Source organism: Pongo pygmaeus, chromosome 13 (genome assembly GCF_028885625.2).
Source record: "Pongo pygmaeus isolate AG05252 chromosome 13, NHGRI_mPonPyg2-v2.0_pri, whole genome shotgun sequence".
In the NCBI taxonomy this organism is placed as follows: Eukaryota; Metazoa; Chordata; class Mammalia; order Primates; family Hominidae; genus Pongo; species Pongo pygmaeus.
This window is the reverse complement of record NC_072386.2, coordinates 118,464,774-118,484,113: the sequence shown is the minus strand read 5'-3', so window position 1 is coordinate 118,484,113 and position 19,340 is coordinate 118,464,774. Positions and strand designations below refer to the sequence as shown.

Sequence of the window (19,340 nt, the reverse complement as noted above, 5' to 3'; positions counted from 1 at the left end):
GACAGGGTTTCACCATGTTGGGCAGGCTGATCTCGAACTCCTGACCTTGTGATCCACCCGCCTCGGCCTCCCAAAGTGCTGGGGTTACAGGCATGAGCCAGTGCGCCCAGCCGACATTTTTATACACATGGCCACATTGTCCCCCAGAGGGGTACAAGTTTCCCCGACTTCAGCAGTGCATGAGCCAGCATTTCCTCACATCTTCAGCAACACAGCCAGCTTTGATCCTTGCCAATCGTAAGGTGGAAAAATGGATTCTCTGAGTAGTTATCATTTACATTTATTTTATCGTGAAGGAGGCTGAACACTTTTTTGTGTTTAACAGCCATTTGTGGCCGGGCACAGTGGCTCTTGCCTGTAATCACAGTACTTTGGGAGGCTGAGGCAGGTGGATCACCTCAGGTTCAAAATCAGTCAACATGGTGAAACCCTGTCTCTACTAAAAATACAAAAGTTAGCCAGGTGTGGTGGCACTTGCCTGTAATCCCAGTTACTTGGGAGGCCGAGGCAGAAGAATCGTTTGAACCTGGGAGATGGAGGCTGCAGTGAGCCAAGGTCGCACCATTGCACACCAATGTGAGGGACAGCAAGACTCCATCTGAAAAAAAGAATAAAAAAAAAAAAAAGCTGGCCGGGCGCAGTGGCTCACACCTGCAATCCCAGCTCTTTGGGAGGCTGAGGCAGGCGGATCATGAGGTGAGGAGTTCAAGACCAGCCTGACCAACATGGTGAAACCCCATCTCTACTAAAAACACAAAAATTAGCCAGGCGTGGTGGCCCGTGCTTGTAATCCCAGCTACTAGGGAGGCTGAGGCAGGAGAATCGCTTAAACCCGGGAGGCAGAGGTTGCAGTGAGCCCAGATCGTGCCACTGCACTTCAGCCTAGGCGACAGAGTGAGACTCCATCTCAAAAAAAAAAAAAGCTGTTTTGTTTCTTTTACAGCCCACTCACCTCCTTTGTGGCTTTTTATTTGAAAAGCCATAAATATTTATAGAAGGAACTAGAAGAAAGCATAAAGGGAAAAATCAAAGGGATCTTCATCATGCAGCTGGAGAGGAAATCGCCATTGGCCTTTTGGTGACCACGAAGGCACTGCGTTCTCTCTCTCCAGGAAGAACAATAGAAACACAACCATTGATGGAGAGAAGAGAAAACAAAGTGGGCAGGGGAACCAGTAAGTGGGCCAGTGCCGACTCATGCAGGCAGATCTGCAGGTGCGTGTGGACGGAAGGAGGGGCTGGGGTAGAAGCAGACTGAGGAACTCTGCCTTAACCCCCACCTTCCCACAGGGAAACGATGTCATTCATTCACTTATTCATTGGGAAGAAATTATCTCTGCCAGACCCTGGGCTAGATGCTGGGGTCACTGTGGAGAACAGAAGAAAAGGTACTGCTCACAGAGCACCCAGTCCTGGGGGTGAGAGGGCAGCAAAGAAAGAAATTCACAAAGGAATATACAGATTTACAAACTCTGATCAGATCACAGGGTAACCACTGTAGAGTGGCAGGCTGAGGCTGAGAGACAGACAGACAGCTGGGGCCTCACAGTGGGTCAGGTCTTTCTAAACTCAGATCTGCCTGGGATACTACACTCTCTCCTGCCCCGTCATACACTCGGGATTAATAAAACCCACAAGTTCACTGTGGCCTGGTCCCTGCCTGCCTCTGGACTCATCCCCCACTTACAGGGCACAGTCCCTGCCAGCTGGCAAGGACTTCAGCAATTGGCCTTGGCCTCTCCCACCTGCAAGCTTTTGCTCGCGATGTTTGCCTCTGCTGAAACACCCTTGCCTTGTGTTTGTCCTCTCCTTTTTTGGGGTGGGTTTTTTTTGTTGTTGTTGTTAACATTTATTAAGTAGGCACTCGGCTGGGAGCAGTGGCTCACGCCTGTAATCCCAGCACTTTGGGAAGCCACGGTCGGTCAGTCGCTTGAGGCCAGGAGTTTCAGACCAGCCTGGCCACAACAGTGAAACCGCATCTCTACTAAAATTACAAAAATTAGTTGGGCCTGGTGACACACTCCGGTAGTCCCACTACTTCGGAGGCTGAAGCAGGAGAATCCCTTGAACCAGGGAGGCGGAGGTTGCAGTGAGCCGAGATGGCGCCACTGCGCTACAGCCTGGGCAACAGAGTGACAGAGTAAGACGCTGTCTCAAAACAAATGAACATTTATTAAGCACTTATCCCTGTGTTTGGCACCTGGAATCTCATGAAAATTGTGTGAATTACAGATGATCCCTATTTTACAGGTGGAAAAATGGAAGCTCAGAGAGGTTAATCAACTCACCCAGGAATACAGCAGGCACATGGATGTGGCAAAGCCGATTCAAACCCAGATTACTGACTTTAATGTTGGTCCTTGCACCTTACCACCACCTGTCTGGTCACCCTGGCCATCTCTGCTGTCGAACTGCTATGTGACCATGGGCAAGACACTTCCCTCTCTGATCCTGTCTGACCCTTAGTCTCCTCTTTAGGAGGATGAGGAATTTTTGTTTTTTATGAGACAGAGTCTCGCTCTGTAGCCCCGGCTGGAGTGCAGTGGCGCGATCTCAGCTCACTGCAAGCTCTGCCTCCGGGGTTCATGCCATTCTCCTGCCTCAGCCTCCGAGTAGCTGGGACCACAGGCGCCCGCCACCACGCCCGGCTATTTTTTTGTATTTTTAGTAGAGACGGGGTTTTACCGTGTTAGCCAGGATGGTCTTGATCTCCTGACCTCGTGATCCACCGCCTTGGCCTCCCAAGGATTACAGGTGTGAGCCACCGTGCCCGGCTTTTTTTTTTTTTTTTTTTTTGAGACAGAGTCTCACTCTGTTGCCTAGGCTGGAGTGCAGGGACCTGATCTCGGCTCACTGCAACCTCCACATCCCGGGTCCAAGAGATTCTCCTGCCTCAGCCTCCAGAGTAGTTGGGATTACAGACATGCGCCACCATGCCAGGTTGTTTTTTCTTTTTTTTTTTTTTGAGACGGAGTCTCACTCTGTCGCCCAGGCTGGAGAGCAGTGGTGTGATACTGGCTCACCGCAACCTCTGCCTCCCGGGTTCAAGTGATTCTCCTGCCTCAGCCTCCCAAGTAACTGGGACTACAGGTGCCCACCATCACGCCTGGCTAATTTTTGTTATTTTTAGTAGAGACGGGGCTTCGTCATCTTAGCCAAGCTGGTCTCGAACTCCTGACCTCATGATCCACCAGCCTCGGCCTCCCCAAGAGCTGGGATTACAGGCATGAGCCACCGCGCCTGGCCGTCTTACCAAAATTTTCAGAGGAAAGAAATGTGAGATTTTTTTTCAATTTGTTCTCACCCTCCAAGCATGCTGGGTGCCGAGCTGAGCCCTGTGAGGGGCTGGCAGCATCGCCCCCAAGAAACTGAGGCTTAGACAGGAAAGGCCAACTGCCTGGTCACCGGGTTCTCCTACCTGGAAGGAGGCAGTTTTAGCTGAGGAAGGATGTCCGGATGGGCCCTCCATGGTTCCTTCCCACCAGAACTTCTCAGCCACGGGCAAGGAGGCAGCCAGGGACCTGGCACCTTTCATCCCTTGGTTTCCTACTCCCCTTCTGGGTAGGGCACGAAGTGACGCACAGGTGTGGGCACTTCTGCCAAGCCAGCTCTGCCCAGGATTTAACTAGAGCTATGAGGCTTGTTGACCCAGAGAACGTGATTTGGGAGATGCCAAGGCCTCCCCTCCCCTGATGGGACTGGGGGCAGAAGTTCTGGCCTTTCCACTGTGCAGGGAGAAAGGTTTTACCTGATAGGTTCCTGCCCTCATCCTAGGGTCAGCCCAGGGACTTAGCCCCCCTGGCAGGTTTCTGGAGTGGAGCATGGGACTGGTCAGAACCTCACCGCGAGTTAAGTAACAACTGGGTGGAGGTTAAAGGTAAGCACGCAGACAGGCAGGTGGGTGGGAAGAGAAGGGGCTACGCTTCGGAGGCTTCCAGACCTTGGGGCTGGCTTTATCTGGCCTCTTCCAGGCCTCCTTATCCCAGCCCACCCACCTTACAGTTAGAGCCCGTTTTGCCCTTGCCCTGCCAGGGTGAGATCCTGGCCAGGGAGAGGAGTACACAAAGTACAGCATGGACACGGGACACCCTTGACTTAAGAGTCCAAGTCCGCTGGAGGAAGAGGCTTTGTTTCACCAAATCACTTGGGCAAAAAGAAGCCAGGTAGCCGGGGGAGTGGGTGGCAGGCACCTGTAATCCCAGCTATTCGGGAGGCTGAGGCAGGAAAATCACTTGACCCCAGGAGGAGGAGGTTGTAGTGAGCCGAGATCATGCCACTGCAATCCAGCCTGGGTGACAGAGCCAGAGTCTGTCTTAAAAAAAAAAAAATAAAATAAAATAAAAATTATACTGAGGTGAAGGGTTAAGCTGTAACATACTTGATTCCCTCAGCCATTTTTTGGCTGTTCTACTATAGTCCCTATTTTGATCGTTATGCTAGTATTTGTGGAAAGAGGTCTTGTATTTGCTGAATCATAATGACATCAGTACTACTTTGGCTGGTTTAAGTACAAATGAATAAAACAACCACTTTTTCTTAAAAAAAAAAAAAAAGGCCAGGATGTGACTCCAGGCTCTTAAAAAACAGCCAGGACACAGAACTCCGTCCCCCGCCTGAGCTCATCCCTGCGAGCTGGTGAAGGCCTTTCCCATCTACACAGCCTCCTCGGCCATCTGTTCACTGCACTCACTCCACTGTATCCCAGAGACTCACGTGTGCAGGCACTATCTAGGTGCCGGGAACATGGTAAAAGCCCCAAAAGGCCCTGCCTTCTGGGGAGCCTTTATTCCAGGCGACATACCTCCCTCCACAGGTGGAAACAGCACCCATGTCACACCAGAGCTTGATGCCAAAGCTAGAGAACCCTCACCTGACTGGCCAGCCCCGTTCCTCCCTGGGGTAGACTCTGGGGAAGAGGGGTGAGGAGAAGCTTGGGTCAGCAGCTCCAAGGTTTAGGGCCTGTCTTGGTTGTTTTAAAATGTAGCTTAATTGGCTGGGCCTGGTGGCTCACACCTGTAATCCCAGCACTTTGGGAGGTCAAGGCAGGAGGATCCCTTGAGCTGAGGAGCTGGAGACCAGCCTAGGCAACAAAGCGAGACCCCATTTCTAAAAAATATATGTATTTTTAAAAATGTTTAAAAATGAAAAGATGGCTTAATTGCATGAACAAATGTATTAGTTAACCAACTATGAGGAAACACCAAGAAACAGAAGAACCACACACTCTACAAAGCTCCCCAAAGGCTCCTCAGCCCTTGGCACTTGTACCCACACCCATGCCCCACAAAGCCTTGTCTCTTGATTTCTGCTTCCATGTCATGCTGACCCCCTCAACTCCCCCCTGCTTTTCCCCTCACCCCACTTCATTGTTTTCCATGGAACTCAATCAAACCAGTTTGGACCTACTGGAAGGTGAGCTCCACTGGGGTGGGGGTGGGCCACCACTGTTTCCAGCTGTATTAAGTCCCGAACAGGATGACCCTTGGAAGACGCATCTAATAAACATGCTCAATCAATGAATGAGACCATCGAAATTGCAGTGAGGGTTCAATGAGATAAAAACTATCATTGTGTAATTGCTCTTAAAAAATTCCTGTAAGTGGACATGCTAAGTCAAAGAATATGAACCTTTTAGAGAAGCTTTTTATCCTTCAAAGGAAATACAATTAGGCCAGCCCTGTGAGTTTATCCACACTCAATTCCTAGTGACTGCTGTCAGGACAGCAAATAGCTTTAATTTCAATTTTTTTTTTGATAAGTCGCGCTCTGTCGCCCAGGCTGGCATGCAGTGGTGTCATCTCAGCTAACTGCAATCTCTTGCCTCCTGGGTTCAAGTGATTCTCCCACCTCTGCTCTCAAGTAGCTGGGATTACAGGCATGCGCCACCACACCCGGCTAATTTTTTTTAGTAGAGATGGAGTTTCATCATGTTGGCCAGGCTGGTCTCGAACTCCTGTCCTCAGGTGATCCACGCACCTTGGCCTCCCAGTGTTGGGATTACAAGCCTGAGCCACCACGCCCAGCCCTGATTTGGATTTTTTTTTTTTTTTTTTTTTGAGACGGGAGTCTCGCTCTGTCACCAGGCTGGAGTGCAGTGGCACAATCTCAGCTCACTGCAACCTCCGCCTCCCTAGTTCAAGTGATTCTCCTGCCTCAGCCTCCCAAGCAGCTGGGACTACAGGCATGCACCACCATGCCCAGCTAATTTTTTTATTTTTTTTTTGAGACAGAGTCTCACTGTGTCACCCAGGCTGGAGTACAGTGGCTCAATCTTGGCTCACTGCAACCTCCGCCTCCTGACCTCATGATCCGCCTGCGTTGGCCTCCCAAAGTGCTGGGATTATAGGCGTGAGCTGCTGCGCCTGGCCAATTTGCATTTATTTGACTAGTTACACTGGGTTGAAGTGTGCCCCCCGAATTCACGTCCTCTCCAAACCTCAGAATGTGACCTTATTTGGAAAGAGGGTCTTTGCAGATGTAATCGGTTAAGATGAGGTCAAACTGGGTCAGGGTGGCCCCTAAATCCAGACTGGTGTCCATACAAGACAGACACATAGGCCGGGCGTCGTGGCTCATGCCTGTAATCCCAGCACTTTGGGAGGCCAAGGCAGGTGGATCACCTGAGGTCAGGAGTTCGAGACCAGCCTAGCCAACATGGTAAAACCCCGTCTCTACTAAAAATACAAAAATTAGCCAGGTATGGTGGCAGGCGCCTGTAATCTCACCTACTAGGGAGGCTGAGGCAGGTGAATTGCTTGAACCCAGGAGGCGGAGATTGCAGTGAGCCAAGATCATGCCATTGCACTCCAACTTGGGCAACATAAAGCTAAACTCCATCTCAAAAAAAAAAAGACACACACAGAGGGGAAAATGCCATGTGAACACAGGCAGAGACCGGAGTGACGCCTCTACAAGCCTAAGGGATGCAAGGACTGCCAGCAGCCACCAGGAGTCACAGGGAGGATTCTCTCTCCCTCAGATCCTCCAGAAGGAACCAATCCTGCCACCAATGACTTTGGGAACCAACAGAATAAATTTGTTACTTTAAGCTAGCATGCCTGTAGCAATTAGTTATAGAAGTCTCAGGAAAACAAATACACCAATCAAGAATTTTTTCCTTGGCTGGACGCAGTGGCTCACACCTGTAATCCCAGCACTTTGGGAGGCCGAGGTGGGCAATCACCCAAGGTTAGGAGCTCGAGACCAGCCTGGCCAAGATGGCGAAACCCCATCTCTATTAAACATACAATCAGCTGGGTGTGGTGGTGGGCAGTAATCCCAGCTACTCAGGAGGCTGAGACAGGAGAATCGCTTGAACCCGGGAGGCAGAAGTCGCAGTGAGCCGAGATCTCACCACTGCACTTCAGCTTGGGCAACAGAGTGAGACTGTCTCAAAAAAAAAAAAAAAAAATTTTTTTTTTCTTACTTTCACTGGCCTTTTGTGTTGTGGTTTGGGTCAGTTTCCGTAAATGAAGGACAGTTCTGGTCAAAGGTTTTGCCAACCTTCCTTCCTGGCCCCACTTCAAGGTCTCTGCCTGTAAGAGGATGTAGGAAATTGACCTCCAGAATGTCTCTTCCTAACTTCAGGCTCACAGAAAACGTGCCTGCCAGAACGTGCCGCTCCTCAAAGGTTCCCAGGGATTCCACCTTCAGTCTGTTTTTCTCCCACATACTCCCCACCCCCATCCAAACTACTGCCACCTTCCAAGACCCCTGTGATGCCTTCACCCTCTGCCCACTTTCTCTCTCCAGCCTGCCCCAGGCCCTCTACCCAGCAGTCTGAGGGACCATCCTTCTCAGGTGACAGGTCAAATTGTCACGCCAGTTATCTGCCCAGCTGGGTGACCACCGCAGCCGCAGCAGCTCGCAGCAGGCCCTCACCAATTCCCTCACCAGGGACATGAGATGCGTTCTGGAAGGCACCCAAGAGGAAAAACAGAAAAAGGTCCTTTCCAATTATGTAAGAGAACATGAACTGAGATAAAAGAGTCAAGACCTCCAGTGACTTGACAATCAAGTCCCAATGGTCAGGCCCAACCTGCTGCTGACTGTGGGGGAAGAGCTGGCGGTGTGTGCGCAGAACAAAACACACATCAAGTCCTGGAGGGGGAGGAAAAAAAAAAAAAAAAAAAAAAAAAACTCAACTTTTAATTCTAACGGACCAAACTATGCCCAGGAATGTCTCCAAACAACGGAACCAAAAGAAACACGATAAAATTCTCCTGTTGAAGAAACCAAGAGTTTGTGCCAGCCCCAGTGCTTCTGAGGGTTAGGCCAAAAACAGCCCATTCCTGAGGCCAGCCCTGTCCCCACGCAGGGTTCTCAGCCCGAGAATAGGATTGCGGGTGGGTGAGGGACCTGTCCCCTCTTCCACCATGCTGGGAGCTCTTAGAAAAAGTCACTGGTGGGCGAGCCCGTCCTCCTACCCCATGGAAACCCTCTGGGAACCATCCAGAAAGCCAGCGAGGACAGGACAGCTCCAGTGCCCTCCTGGCCTCTCAGCCAACGCTCCACTCCAGTCCGCTCAGCGGGCTGCTCCCAGAGCCCAGGGTGGGGATTAAATAAAATATGCATGAGAGATATAAACTCAAATGCCCCGTCTCCACGATGCAAGTCACATAGCAGAAGAAAAAAACCACAAGAGCCCTAGTGGCAAACGCTGGCCCTCAGAAGACACGCTCAAACTCCGTCTGGTTGGTGGTGGCGGGATTGCGACTCTGGTTGGTGGACTGCTGGGCGATCTGACTGCCCTTCCGGCGCGGTGGTGCCAGGTACTCGAACATGGACGTCAGGTGGGTGGAGAGCATGCCCTTGAGGTCAGAGGGCATGGGGTCGGACCAGAAGAAGTCGTGGTTGAGGGCGTCATCGCTGTCGATGCGCTGGGCAGGGTCCAGCACCAGCAGCTTGTCGATGAGGTCCAGTGCGTATGGGTCACGCACATAGGCCTTCAGCCTGTCCTTCACCTTCCGCTTCTGGCCCTTGACCAGCTCCAGCTTTTCATACAGCTCATAGTTGTCCACGTTTGGCCACACCTGGGAGGGAGGGGGCGTTGAGAGAGGATGGAGTCCGGTCAGGAGGTGCGTGGCTTATCCCTTCGTCAAGGCTTAAAAGGACTAAAATACCTGCACCACTCAGAGGCTCCCAGACTGCTCCTCCATCCCTCCCAGGAGAAGCAGTGCCCGCCATGGATTGGCACATACCACGTGCCAAGTCCTTCTACCTACATCACCTGGAATATGGGCTCCAACCCTGATACACGTCACATTTCTGGTGCACAGAAGAAAAACCCAGCGCTGACTCAGATGTTCTGCCCAAGGCCACAGAACGGCTGATGGAACCGAGACTGGCGCGCACAGCCTGTGTCAGGTGTTTTTTTCTCCCACACACTCCCCCCAACCCCAGGACAGGCCCTGTCACCAAACCAGCCTCCCTTCCAGAGAGGAGCGTTCCTTCCATTCTACTCCCCACTCCTCCTCTGCCGGGGGACCTCAATCTCTGCACCCCGTGGGGACCGGGGCCCCGTACCTCAGGAGTGATGGAGCCGCAGAGCTGACTGATGAGGGCGAGTTGGTGCTGCTCCGTGTTGCCCTGCATGATGGGGCTGCGGGTCCACATCTCTGCCATGATGCACCCAGCACCCCACAGGTCAATGGGGGGGCCGTAGTCCCGCTCCCCTGGGAAGAAGAGCGCACCAGGAGGGCCCCTTGAGCCCGAGGGCGTCCTGAGGCTCAATGCCCCAGGGCCAGCAGCTCAAGAAGCCCTGGCAGTTGGCGGGAAGCGGCCAGGTAGATGCCTGGCCCTCACCCCCCTTGGCCCGCTCGGGAGTCCTCACCGAGCAACAGCTCCGGGGGCCGGTACCAGAGTGTCACCACACGGTTGGTGTAGCGGTTGGGCTGGCTGTTCTTGGCCAGGCTGAAGGCCCGGGCCAGCCCAAAGTCTGCCAGCTTCAGGACCCCATCACGAGTGATAAGCACATTAGCAGCCTTCATGTCCCTATGCAGGATCTGCAAGAAGGGCAAGAGTGGGTCCTTTAGTGACATCCACCCGGGAGTGGGAGCCAAGGCCAGCCCAAGCCTGGGTCCTCCTCCCAGCTCTGGCCCCCACCTTGTTCCTGTGGATGTAGTAGAGGCCGTTAAGCAGCATCTGCATCACCCTCTTGATCTCAGACAGCGTGAACTTGACCAAAACATTGCTCAACAGCCCAGCAAGGTCATGCTCGCAGAAGTCAAACACCAGGTATATACTACCCTTGCAGCGGTTATAGGGGGAAGCTGAGGCAGGAATAGAAGGAAGAAAAAGTCAAGAAAACCACACCCAACACACTTTCCCACAACCAGCTTCTTTCTTCCTGCTCCAACCCACGGGCACCCATGCCCTACAGAGCATCTGTCTGTTCCTTCCTTCACTGGTCAATTATTTTCTGAGTGCCTCTTCTGGGCCAGGGCAAGCCCTGAGGAAGCACCAGCTATGATGAAAGAGGACCAAAAAAAGCAGTCACCATGGGTCCATCTGAGTTAAGAAGAGGCAGTTTAGGTGTGTCTAGTTCCAACTTTACAAACAAAACCTTAGGCTACAAGTGTCATCTTCTTGTAAGAACCAACTTACCTTTGGTTCGACAAATCTCAATCAAGTTGACCACATTCTCGTGTTTTAGAAGCTGAAGGATCTTGATCTCCCGCAAGGCTGTAATGGGGAACTGGGTGGGAGAGAGGGGAAAGTGGTCAAGAGTGAGCACAGTACAGAGCCCAGCCCTGGGGTCTGTACTGAGAGGCAAGTTGGGAGACAGAGCAAGATCACGGGCTCTGAAACCAGCTGTCTCAGAAGCCTTCTCTGTAAAATGGATATCAGTAGCATGCACGCTTCAAGGTGATAGTTTGAGACAACAAACTGAAACAGCAATACTTTGCTATTAGCCACTAAATGCTCGGCGGTTTCAGTCTTCAAACTTCAGCTCTATGGCTGTTTCATTGGCAACAAACATGATGATTTAAAAATGTCCTTGCTAAAGCACATTAGGCAAAAGAAGGTTTATGGGAAGTTGTACTAGAGCTAAGATGGGGTGGAGAAAGGACCGCTCCTTTTAAATACATTAAATAACTGAGTATTAGACACCTTTCAAAAAGCATGCATATGTATCTTTCTTTTACATTAAGCAAAATTTAACACTAAAAAAAGGTGTTTAAAGGCTTCCTAACTTCGTGAGATAAAGTGCACACGATGCATGCATCACCTCCCCATCCTGGCCTCACCCATAACTGCCTAAGAATTAAACATTTAGTTTTAGGGTGGAGGCCACATTCTCTGGAAATTTCTGAACTACTACAAAAAAATTAAATCTCAACCTGAGACTCCCAGAAGCAGCAGGGTGGAAAACCGACCCGGGGTCCCGGGCAGTTAGCCGGCCGGCCCGCACGCCCGATCCGTACTCACCCCCTCCTTCTCGTTTTCCATCAGCACCTTCTTCAGAGCCACCTTCTGGCCGGTCTTGCGGTGCCTGGCCTTAAACACCTCCCTGCAGGCGGAAAGGGAGACCCGAGAACTCATCAGGCCATTTCCGCAGGGCCCGCCCCTCCGCGACTACAAGAGGAGGAGCAGCAGCAAAGAGATTCCCGGGGGGGCTGGGCTAGGTACCCAGGGCACGCGGCTACCCCACCACCCGGCACCCTGTCTCGTTCGGAACCTCTGCTTCCTTCCCTCAGTCCCTTCTCCTCACTTGGGTGTCCCTTGGAGAGGTCCCGCTCCCCTCACGGGCGCCTCTCTGCAGCCCCTCCCCGCCCCCACCATGGGCCTCAGGCTCCTCCCCACCAGCCGGCTCCGTCAGGCTGGGGCGGGGTGCGGCGCGGCCTAGAGACCAGAGGGCAAGCCCGGGGACAGACGACTTCTCTACCAACTCGGGCGGGGCCCCGGGCATACCGACGTCGGCCCTAGGGGTGCAGGCCCAGGACTCCCGGCCCCGAGGGGCCCAGCCTTACCCGAAGGTGCCTTGGCCGATCTTGGCGAGCTTCTCGTATTTGGAAACTTCATCGCAAAAAGGGCACTCCACCGAGTCGTACTGCTTTGCCATGGCCGCCTCCAACGCGCCGCCGCCGCCCCCAGTAGCTGCTGCTGCCACTCCTGCTCCGGGTCCCGCCGCCGCCGCACTCCAGGCCCCTCCGCGGCCGCGCCACTTCCGCCTCCACGGCCACTTCCGGCCTCGCGGCGCCGACCCCGCCTCTTCCGCCCGCCGCCCGCCGCCAGGCCCCCTGGGACTTGTAGTTCCCGAGAGGCCAGGGGGAGCCGGAGCTGCAGAGGCGCCTCCGCCGCCGCCGCCGCCGCTGCCCCCGCCTCCGCCGCCGCCACTACTGGCGGCGGCCCCGATCGGGGGCGCGGGGAGCCGGGGCGCCGGAGCTGGGGCTCGGGGTGGCGCGTCCCGCTGCATGGGCCCGGGCCGCCGCTGCTGCCGAAGCTGCTGCCGCTCTGGCGCCCGATCCGGGGCCAGCCGCAGTGCCCTGCTCCTCCTCCTCCGACGGCGCCGCCTCCGCCGGGCTGCGCGGGGCGGCGGGCGGGGGGGCAGTCCCCGAGCCGCGGCCTGGGGGCTCCCTGGCCGGACCCGGGCCCGGGGCGGCCGGGCGAGGGGGCGAGACGGGAAGAGCCGACTAGGAGACGGCCCGAGAGCCCGGGAGGGGGCGCGTTATAAAGGGGGAGGTGCCCGGCCTCGCCCTCCCCTCCTCCTCCGCCCGCCCCCGCCCTCCTCCCTCCCACCCTCCGCGGTCGCACCTGCCGCCGCCGCCACCGCCCGCCCGCTGTCCGCCGGCCGCCCTCGGCGCGTCACCGCCCGCGGCCCCTCCTCCGCCCTCGGAGGTGGGGCCCCGCGCTCGGCACCTGGCTGCGAGCGCTCCGCCGCGTGCCTCAGTTTACCCCCACATGCCAGTTGCCGCGGAGAGCCCCTTCCTCCCCGGCTCGGAGTGCCCCCCCCAGAGGCGAAGGCGGGAGGCGCGGAGGGAGCGTCCTGCGGCCCTGGGAGGAGAGAACGGCCCCCGCCTCCGCCTCCCCCGGTCCCCGCCACCCTCCGTTGACATGGCAACCGACGGCCGCCAGGGGGCGCGGCGGCACTGGAGGCGACGAGCAAGCAACGCCCGGGCCTTCTATCGCTGAGGCCTGGCTCTCCGGGAGGCAGGGATGGGACCTGCAGGACTCCCACCTCCGCTGAGTCGTGCCGGAGCTGGTAGGGCCCGAGGCAGTAATCGCAAAAAACAGCTACCATTTTCTCAGCACTCTTGTGTACTCAGGAAGTGCTAGGCGTTCCCGCCGAATCCTGAATCAACAGCCCCATAGTCAGGATCACTAACCCATTTTGCAGAAGAGGACGTTGAGGCTCAGAGGTGAGGTCATGTGCCCAAGGTCACACGGCGACAAAGCTGGGACCCGAACCTGGGTGTCTGAGTGAAGGGGATTCCCTTGACTCACGCTATTCGCTGTTGGGCCAGGAGGACAGCAGTGGGGAGGCCTGCTGTCCTTCTGCAGGCGCGAGCTCACCGTTCACCCCCCCATCTCCCTCCCCCATCGCGCCCATCCCTTCCCTCGCATCTTCCTGGCTCCAGCGGCCCCCAGATTCCCCCTCCAGCTCTGCCCAAGGACAGCCTCCGGCAAAGCCGTCTTTTCTGCCTCCTCTGCCCCGCTTCAATCTGCCCCCTCCTCTCCAGCCCTCTGCGGTTGGATCCTGAGACCTAGCCCCCAGTCTGGCCTCTGTCCCCGAAGAACCTGAACGTGACATTGGAGGCTCTTTCCAGTTCACACTCCACCCCCCAGGCTGTGGCCATGCAAATCTCTCTACTGTCTCCAGAAGCCTTCCTGCGTTCAGGGCGGTGCTCCTCTGATCCCACACTCCCCCAGACTCTCGGTACCCTCTCTTCCTGCAAGAAGCCATTGGGGTGGGCGCGGTGGCTCACGCCTGTAATCCCAGCACTTTGGGAGGCCAAGGCAGGCGGATCACAAGGTCAGGAGTTGGAGCCAGCCTGGCCAATACGTTGAAACCCCGTCTCTACTAAAAAGACAAAAATTAGCCAGGCGTGGTATTGGGCGCCTGTAGTCCCAGCTACTCGGGAGGCTGAGGCAGGAGAATTGCTTGAACCCAGGAAGTGGAGGTTGCAGTGAGCCGAGGTCTTGCCACTGCACTTCAGCCTGGTGAGAGAGTGAGACTCCGTCTCAAAAAAAAAGCCCTCGGGGTGCAGCTCTCACCCCACACTGCTTAGCCTCAAAGCCTCCTAGGAGGAGGCAGGAATGGCTTTGGTGACCTTGATGTCACAAGAGGTCTTGTTCTGGGGAAGGGCACTACCAGGGAGGGGCTGGAAGGTCAGGCTGAGGAGGAAGGAGCCCTCTCCTGAGAGTAACGTGGAGCAAGAGAGGGGTTTAGGCAGGGAGTGACGTAGGGTCGGCTTCATGGGTTACACTATTAGAAGCAGGAGGCTGTTCACTATATTGGAGGTGGGGAGGATAAGGAGTGAGACCATAAAAATTTTAGTAATGACAACTTATTGACGGAAAATAAATGGTCCAAGCCCTACACTTGGCACTTTATGGGAATTATCTCGGTTGCCACTCAACCACATGGGTACTGTTGTCACCTCCATTGTACACATCAGGATTCTGAGACGCAGAGGTGACATCACTTGGCCTGGGTCAAACAGCTGGTCAGTGACCATACTGGTATTTGAACCAGGTCAGTCTGGCACAAACCCCAGCACTTCCCCATCTCAGGGCCCTGCCCATCTGGCCTAGGGGTGGAGCCACGGCATTGCTGGGGCAGGGCACCACCGGTCTAAGCAGTAGTGCGGTGGGCGGGGATCTGTGGTGGGCTTGTGTGGCCTCCATTATCCGACTATAGCTCAAGCCAGGGCCTGCCGTTTCCCATGAGCCCTCCCTAAGTCACATCCTGTGGGCAAAGGCCCTAGCAGAAGTTCCGGTGGAGTTGTCACCTACACCCCGCCATCCCTGGTCTGAACCCCAACATCCGCCTGCCACTTCCCCTTGGGGCTTCAGGGCCTCAGTCCCCACTGTGGGATGCAGGCAGGCAAGAGAGGCAGGAAAGGCCGGAAGCCTGTCAGAAAGCTACCCAGGCTGCTACCCAGAAAGCTACCCAGGTCCGGGGCCCCAGGTCACCAAGCTGGCAAAACCCAGGCAGAAATAAGAAGAAATGAGTGATTTCTCACTGACTGGAAACGTTTCCTGCTTCCCAGGGATCGGCTAAGCTGGCAAGGCTGAGCATGTGGTCCGTCCTCCTTGGTAGATGTCTGCCCCAAGAGAGCCGCTGGTCCTGCTGCCATTTAACAGAAGGTGAGGGCAGCACAGGAAAGGGAGGCGCTGGACAGCTGTCTGACCCCGGCCTGGACCCCCTGTTTTCCTCTGAGCAGAGACAGACGGGAAGCATAGGAGGGAAGAAGAAGATGGGTTTATGGAATGGGCTGCTCTTGGCTGCTGGTGCACCTGAAGAGACAGTGGGTCAACTGGATAGCAGGGGTACAGGACAGAGAACAGCCTGCGATAACCACAACCCTCTAAAATCACAAAAGTTGCCTGTTCGCAGTGGCTCACACCTGTAATCCCCACTTTTGGAAGAGGAGGCAGGTGAATCACCTGAGGTTAGGAGTTCGAGACCAGCCTGGCCAACATGGCGAAACCCCGTCTCTACTAAAAATAGGAAAAGTAGCTGGGCGTGATGGCACGCGCCTGTAATCCCAGCTACTCGGGAGGCTGAGGCAGGAGAATCACTCGAACCTGGGAGGTGGAGGTTGCAGTGAGCCAGGATTGTGCCACTGCACTCCAGTCTGGGCAAAAGAGTGAGACTCCATCTCAAAAAAAAAAAAAAAAAAAAAAAAAAAAAAAACCTGGCCGGGTGCAGTGGCTCATGCCTGTAATCCCTGCACTTCGGGAGGCCGAGGCAGGTGAATCACCTGAGGTCAGGAGTTCGAGACCAACCTGGCCAACGTGATGAAACCCCGTCTCTAATAAAAATACAGAAAATTAACCGGATGTGGTGGCGCCTGTAATCCCAGCTACTCAGGAGGTCTGAGGCAGAAGAATCACTTGAGTCCGGGAGTGATTGCAGAGTCCAGGCAGGTTGCAGTGAGCTGTTGCACCCAGCCTGGGCAACAAGAGCGAAACTCTGTCTCCAATCAATCAATCAATTAATCACAGAAGTTCTGCCCACACTAGCCAGGAACTGACTCAGTGCCTGGCCTGGGGTTGACTTGCATTGTCTCCCTGAAACTCTCCAGCAGCCCTATTAGGAGGTTGCTATTATTAGACCCAAGTTACGAAAGGGGAAATTGAGGCCCAGATTGGTGTGGTCTGCCCCAGGCTACACAGCCAGGAAGCTATGAAGCTGGGATTCAAAGCCAGGTCTCTTTACTCTCAAAGCCCAGGGTCATTTGCCATCATCCCACACTGTCCCCAATGTCAGGTCAACTGAGGGAGAAGCATCTATTGAGCACCCGTGATCCAGTCCTCATATGGAAGGGAGCTAGCGTGGATGGGTAAGGCCCCGTCCTCTCTCAGAAGGCTTCAGGTCTGTCTGGAACATACAAATAAGGACACAAGGGGATTAAATCAAAATGATATTCTTGGTATAAATATTTTATTTCATTGCCATGAGATCATGTAAGGGATGTTATATTTATCCTATTTTACTGATGGGAAAAAAAAAAAAGAGGCTCAGAGAGGTGACATGACTTGCCCAAGGTCATGGAGGTGGGGATTGAACCCAGGATTGCGTGGGCCTGATGCCTTTGACGATGAAGTTTAAGGTCTCCAACTTTGCCCCTCTGCCCTGTCTGTGAGCCTGTCTTCTCCCTCCTCTCCACAGGCCCCCCACACTGTCCCTGCTTGAGTCACAGACTGAGGAAGAGGGGCAAGGATAGGGGACAGAAGTGAGAGCAGGGGGCTGGGCGTGGTGGCTCACGCCTGTAATCCCAGCACTTTGGGAGGCTGAGGCTGGAGGATCACCTGAGGTCAGGAGTTCGAGACCAGCCTGAGCAACATAATGAAACCCCGTCTCTACTAAAAAATAAATAAATAAATAAATAAATTAGCCAGGCCTGGTGAGGCGCGCCTGTAATCTCAGCTACTCGGGAGGCTGAGGCAGGAGAATTGCTTAAACTCGGGAGGCAGAGGTTGCAGTACTAAGATTGCACCACTGAACTCTATCCTGGGTGACAAGAGTTTTTTTTTTTTAAAGTCTCTGTCTTAAGTTTTTTTAAGACTCTGTCTCAAAAAAAAAAAAAAAAAAGAAAAGAAAGAAAAGAAAAAGGAAAAAGAAATGAGTTCAGGGATCCTGGGGCACTATAGCCTCAAGCCAACCTGCAGGGATCCAAAGGAGGTAAAAGCCTGAGGCGGCGAGGGCAGAGCTGCATTCCCGGGGGTGTGGGGCCAGCCTGAGTGAAGGCCTGGAGGCAGGAAAGCACTCGGGAGTGTTCAGGGCAGGGGACCATGGGCCGGGCTGGCCTGCCCTCCAGTGCAAGCTGAAGAGCTCCTGCAGGACAGCCACCCACCGGCAGGTCCTCGGCCGCACTTCTAACGGCCACTCCAGGCAGCACAAAGGGGGCTCTGAGCTCAGCGGCGCCACCACACTGAGCCCTATTCATTCTCCTAGGGGTGCCAGAAACTGCCGTGGCTCCCGGGCCAAGAGCAGACAGGCCCCAGCACTGACGAGGTGCCTCTGCCGCAGCAACACAGCATCTCTGTGGCTGAGATTCCCAGGTCTTGTGTCTTGTGCCTGCCTGTCCCTGTCAGGATTCCCTGTCCTGTGCCAATCTGCCCCTTATCTGTGCCCATCTCACAGCAACCACAGCCAGGGCTCGCGGAGGCCCACAGTGTGCTGGCTTGGACCAGTGTTTGCTTCTCTCACCCTCCCAACAACCCCACGAAGTGGGAGCTGCTGTGGCTCCATTTAATAGATGAGGAAACTGTGGCCCAGAGAGGCAAAGTGTCTTGTGCGGGATCACACAGCAAGTTGGGAGCAGGCCTGGCCAGGAAGCAGCACAGCCTTGGCAGCTATCCCAAGTCACACTGCAACCCCCTCCTGGGACAGAAGCCGCGTACCTACTTTCTATCTTCCGCTAGGGGACACCAGCCAGGGAGTTAGGACACTTGGTTGTCAGTCTGTCCAGTGTCTGCCTCTGCTTTTTTTTTTTTTTTTTTTTTTTGAGATAGGGTCTCCCTCTGTCGCCAGGCTGGAGTGCAGTGGCGCGATCTCGGCTCACTGCAACCTCCGCCTCCCTGGTTCAATTCTCCTGCCTCAGCCTCCCGAGTAGCTGGGAATGCAGTTGCACACCAACACACCCGGCTAATTTTTTAAAATGTATTTTTAGTAGAAACGAGGTTTCACTATGTTGGCCAGGCTGTGCTCGAACTCCTGACCTCAGGTGATCCACCCACTTCGGCCTCCCAAGATGCTGGGATTACAGGCGTGAGCCACCGCGCCCGCCCTGGGGCTGTTACTGTTAATGGAGGATGCAGGAAGTGCCGTATCAGATGGCAGTGGACTCCTCTCACAGCCTGGGTTGCCAGCCTGGGGTCCAGGATAAAACGCTGAACCCACGCAGGTGGGCAGGTTGGCTGCATACCTCCCACTTCTCCCCATTCTAGAAATCAGGTTACTGAGGCTTGGGAGGTGGAAGTAGCTGGGATTGGCAGCCCTGGCTCTTGGGCCCCGCCCCCAGCCCCAGCAGCTGCTGACACCCTTTGCAGATGTCCAGGATGGCCCGTGGAGGGGAGGTTGCATTTCCTCATCTCGGTCTGCCCACCTGAGCATGCACACGTGGGAAGTTTGTAGGGTTGAAAGGCACCAGCCCGTGGGTTAAGGGGCCTAGAAGGGAGAGTTGTGGCCCAGTCTGGGCCAGCAACCAGCTGTGTTACCTGAGGAAATCCCTCTGCCTCTCTGTGCCTCGGTTTCACCATCTCTGTCCAGTGGGTACAGTGGAACACATGATGACATCTCCCTGATAGCTTGGAAAGCGGTGACTGTGCTTTGGTAGGCACCGATTCTGTGCCAGACCCTACACCCACAGCTGAACACAATGAAGTGGGCACTGCGAGTACCCCTGGTTCACAGGGAGGAGGTCACACCGTGGCGAAATGGCCAGCCAAGAGTGGAACTTGGGTCTGGGGGGCCCAGAGTCGACAGGCCTGACCACAGCACTCTCCCATCTGCGGCTGCCAGTCCCTCTCCTGGGTACAGAGGCTGAGAAGCAACTGCCCTGCACACAGGCCTGACTCCCCTCACCTTCCCAGCCTGACGGCCAGGCCCCCTGACAGCTGTTGGCAGGTCCCCAGCGGCCCCCAGCCCACTGGGCTCCATTCCCAGA

The 19,340-nt window shown here is 54.9% G+C and overlaps 2 protein-coding genes across 2 annotated transcripts in view; one reads left to right on the top strand and one right to left on the bottom strand.

The window, feature by feature from the left end:
- Positions 1-5,158: 5,158 nt before the first annotated feature.
- Positions 5,159-12,714, bottom strand: CDK9 (cyclin dependent kinase 9). Its single transcript, XM_054501388.2, has 7 exons — positions 11,973-12,714; positions 11,431-11,512; positions 10,606-10,696; positions 10,105-10,271; positions 9,833-10,004; positions 9,526-9,674; positions 5,159-9,032 (listed from the first exon to the last, which is right to left on the bottom strand). The coding sequence occupies exons 1-7, from the start codon at positions 12,416-12,418 to the stop codon at positions 8,667-8,669; spliced, it is 1,473 nt and encodes a 490-aa protein (XP_054357363.1). The 5' UTR covers positions 12,419-12,714; the 3' UTR covers positions 5,159-8,666.
- A 39-nt stretch (positions 12,715-12,753) lies between these two features.
- SH2D3C (SH2 domain containing 3C) overlaps positions 12,754-19,340 on the top strand; it is a 47,029-nt gene continuing 40,442 nt past the window's right edge. Inside the window, exons 1-2 of the mRNA XM_054501373.2 lie at positions 12,754-13,361; positions 15,216-15,312. Coding sequence (XP_054357348.1) covers positions 15,243-15,312 — 70 coding nt within the window. The 5' untranslated portion in view covers positions 12,754-13,361; positions 15,216-15,242. The remainder of the gene's footprint in view (positions 13,362-15,215; positions 15,313-19,340) is intronic.

Coding starts and splice junctions, on each gene's coding strand:
- CDK9 (XM_054501388.2), bottom strand. CDS start 12,418: ATGCAGCGGGACGCGCCACCCCGAGCCCCAGCTCCGGCGCCCCGGCTC. Junction 10,697..11,430: donor TGGAAAACGAGAAGGAGGGG/GTGAGTACGGAT, acceptor TCTCCCACCCAG/TTCCCCATTACAGCCTTGCG. Junction 9,033..9,525: donor GCGGCTCCATCACTCCTGAG/GTACGGGGCCCC, acceptor CCTCCCTCCCAG/GTGTGGCCAAACGTGGACAA.